We start from the raw sequence: 3,337 nt of genomic DNA, 5'->3' as shown, positions 1-3,337 counted from the left end.
ATCTATATAAAATAGAGTTTGTTGGATAATTACTCTAGAAGCATCAGTGCTTTTAGGTGTTACGATTGATATTTTTTTTTATTTAATGACTTGTTAACAACTATGAATGCATGATGTAACTTATATCAAATTTTAAATTGCGTTTTATTGGCGATAAACTTTACCAAGAACAACAAGATATTTTTTTATAGTTAAAACTATCGCTCTTGGGCATTTGATACAGCGCTAGCATTCTTATTTGTATATTTAGATTTTTCATAGGAGTAATATAAAAATACTATATGGATAAAAAGCAGCATACTAAAAGCGACTCAATATTTGCGGTGCAAAAATCAACATGATTTGTTTTCTAATACAGCAATAACTTTTGCTGAGTAGGTATTTTTAGCGCAACTATTCCTAATATTAAATTTTCGCGTGTGTAAATTAAAGTAACATGGTGATTAAAAGCAGCATAACTAATATTTCAATCCGCTTTGTGGACAGATTATTATATAATCTTTATATATATATATATACTGTAAACGTGTTTCAATATAACACCATGAAGTATATCTTTTTCGGTTTGTTACTTGTCGCGATGGTCATGGCATCACTTTCTGAAAGTTCAGTCAAGAAAACGCAAAGAGGCAAAGCACCAAAAAAGTTGTCATGGCGATTGTGGTGGAGAGTTTTTAAGCTAACCAAAAGAGGGATTGATTACGCCAGGAGAAATAGACGGAGAACACCTTTTAGGTGACCTTTATATTATCTATTATCTATTTACGCTTCGTAGTTCAATACAAATAGTGTTTGTTGTGATAACTCTAATTTTGATAATGTCTTACAAGTTACCACGAATAAACGCTGTGGCATTCGCACTTTAAATTGCAGTACTTGAAACGCAAACTTTTTATTTATCGAAGAAACTTTTCAAATATAATCAATATTTCAGGTATTTTACAAAAAAAAAAAACTTGTTTTATACAATGGGCGATTCCATATCTTAATAATTTCATTTATTTTCTTTATGCGCGATGGCCAAGCGGCTAAATTGTTAGACTTCACTTGTTGGCATCGCAAGTTACACGACTTTGTTCAAAACCCATGCCCACGGCCTCACTCGAGGTTTGAATTAGGTAGACAATGCCGAGCTGGATACTCTTTCCCAAAATATCAGTTCCTAGCATACCATCTAATAAAAAAAAACATAAATATATAAATGATTTTCCAAATATATGACAAATAAATTTTATTCAATTTAGTTATTTGACATTTTCACAGGATATGCATTCCCGGCAGATACCCATATCATTACACACGTTGTCCACCTCCACCGTTCGTGAAGCCATATCCAAGTATCACGGTATGTTTCCCATAGCTTATTTAAGATTAAGTAATTTGATTTGTTTTTGAAACAAATATTACAGCAACCTAATTTTTTTTTCTCCTATTAATTCAAGAAGTTATTTTATTTTTATTCTAAATGTTTTTAAAAGCATCTCAAAAAATTATTTCAATTGCTCAATATAATTAGAGCACAATTTTTCATCCGTCGAAGAACGATTATCAGAATTGTGATTGCCATATATGCAGCCTATGATTACGGTGTGATTTGTATATTTAATTGAAAAATGTCCACAAAATGTGTCACTAATTTTGTATATATATGATTTTTTAGTTTGATTGTAATAATGTCAATACATCTTTAAAACTGAAATCGCTTTTGCAAGCTTTTTTTTTTATTTGCGCAAACTATATGTTAATCACAAAAATATTAATTTATTCGAAATTGATACAAATACATGGATTTCAATAACCTACGTAGCATACAATGATTTGCTTTACATCGATGGAAATATGTAGATTTTAACATTTAAACATAAATCCACATTTTCAAATAAAAAACACGATTTGTTGACCATATATAGCCAAATCCGCATTAATTAGACGATAGAAGATATATCACATGAAACCCCAAATACAACATTACTATACAGGGTTCGAGAGGTGACGAAGAAATTCAATACAACGATCAAAATGGCGCAGACATGGCAGAGAGTCAGGGTGAGTTTAACGGGCCTTTTGCTAATCATCACTGCCTTTATAGCTGCCAGCCTACCTTTTGGTTAAGCAAAATGTGACAAAATTTTGCGTCCTTTGATCTTTGAATATTGCATAATTTTTTTTTTATTTCCGAACGATTTTGCGAGCTAGAGAATATCCGAAATTTGGCTCATGCGAAATGATTCAGCTACCGAGCTAGTCGACAAGAAAATGTAGATTTTTTCGCTGTTTAGAAATATTTGTTTTATAATTCTTTGCGAAATAAATATGTTCATAAATTTATCTATATCACAATGATAAAGTCGTTGCTAACTTGGCACCAAAATTTACCATTTTTTCAGATGAAGATGTTTTCGATTTTTTGGAGGCGATGGATGAAATGGACCAACAAAATTAAATGATTCATCCAGTGAAGAAAAAATTTACCCTCCAAGGATAATTATATATTTAATCAAGTCTTTTTTAAAACGTTAAAAATTATTATAATTCCTGTTTTTAGATATACATAGCAAATTTATAGTGGTCGACCGTTTATATATTGGGCACAATTGATTTAGAAAATATATTATACTGTTATATATGCACAATATAAAAATATTTACCTGTGTGATAATTGTTGATCTTAATATATAAGAACAGTCCGTCAGTACTTTTGCGGCATAGGCCGAAGCTCTCCTTTTGAATCAGCCTAGGACTGAAATGCCAAAACAAAATACTGTAGGCATAAAAGTCAGCATCACGGCGACAAAAACGACGAAATTGAACATTGGAAAATCCGCGAAATCGTATAACCAGCTTTTGCCTCAGCTTTTTTGGCAGATTATTATATGGTGGGTGGATGGAGATTAGCTTCACGCTGCTTCGTTGAATATTAGGGATGGCGAGTAAGCGCTAGACACGGGAGAGAGTTTTGGTGAGTTTACCTGCGGTACCAAACAACTCATTCGACCATCGCCATTATCTTAGCGTTTTCCAAACTAAGTGTCGTTAAATATTTCAGGTTTCACTATATTCGTCAAAAACAGATTACATATTGCAAATGTACATGGGTGCAAACGTCCATATGGTGCAAATGTACATGGGTGCAAATTTTCGCGAGTGTTAAATTCTATGGGTGGAAATGTACGGGTTCAAATGTCGGTGGATGCAAATGTATGCAGGTGCAAATGTCTTGGGTGCAGCTAACGGGTGCAAATGTACGTGGGTGCAATTGTGCTGTCCCCTTTGTGTCGGTATAGAAGAGTGCAATCGTTGTTTCTTTTTACCCTTTTTACTCGCTGTCCAGAATCAT

The 3,337-nt window shown here is 32.8% G+C and overlaps 1 protein-coding gene across 1 annotated transcript; it reads left to right on the top strand.

Moving 5' to 3' along the window:
* Positions 1–512: 512 nt before the first annotated feature.
* LOC144420872 (uncharacterized) lies at positions 513–2,485 on the top strand. Its single transcript, XM_078110608.1, has 4 exons — positions 513–735; positions 1,264–1,345; positions 1,980–2,046; positions 2,388–2,485. Exons 1-4 carry the CDS (start codon positions 545–547, stop codon positions 2,441–2,443), a joined length of 396 nt encoding a protein of 131 aa, XP_077966734.1. The 5' UTR covers positions 513–544; the 3' UTR covers positions 2,444–2,485.
* Positions 2,486–3,337: the final 852 nt, after the last annotated feature.

This window comes from Styela clava, chromosome 3 (assembly GCF_964204865.1).
Source record: "Styela clava chromosome 3, kaStyClav1.hap1.2, whole genome shotgun sequence".
In the NCBI taxonomy this organism is placed as follows: Eukaryota; Metazoa; Chordata; class Ascidiacea; order Stolidobranchia; family Styelidae; genus Styela; species Styela clava.
This window is presented reverse-complemented; position numbering and strand designations above follow the sequence as displayed.

Bases quoted from the DNA above. Each gene is read 5' to 3' on its own strand.
- LOC144420872 (XM_078110608.1), top strand. From the start codon at position 545: ATGAAGTATATCTTTTTCGGTTTGTTACTTGTCGCGATGGTCATGGCA. The intron at 736-1,263 runs GTGACCTTTATA...ACATTTTCACAG, and splicing joins AGACGGAGAACACCTTTTAG to GATATGCATTCCCGGCAGAT. The intron at 2,047-2,387 runs GTGAGTTTAACG...CCATTTTTTCAG, and splicing joins AGACATGGCAGAGAGTCAGG to ATGAAGATGTTTTCGATTTT.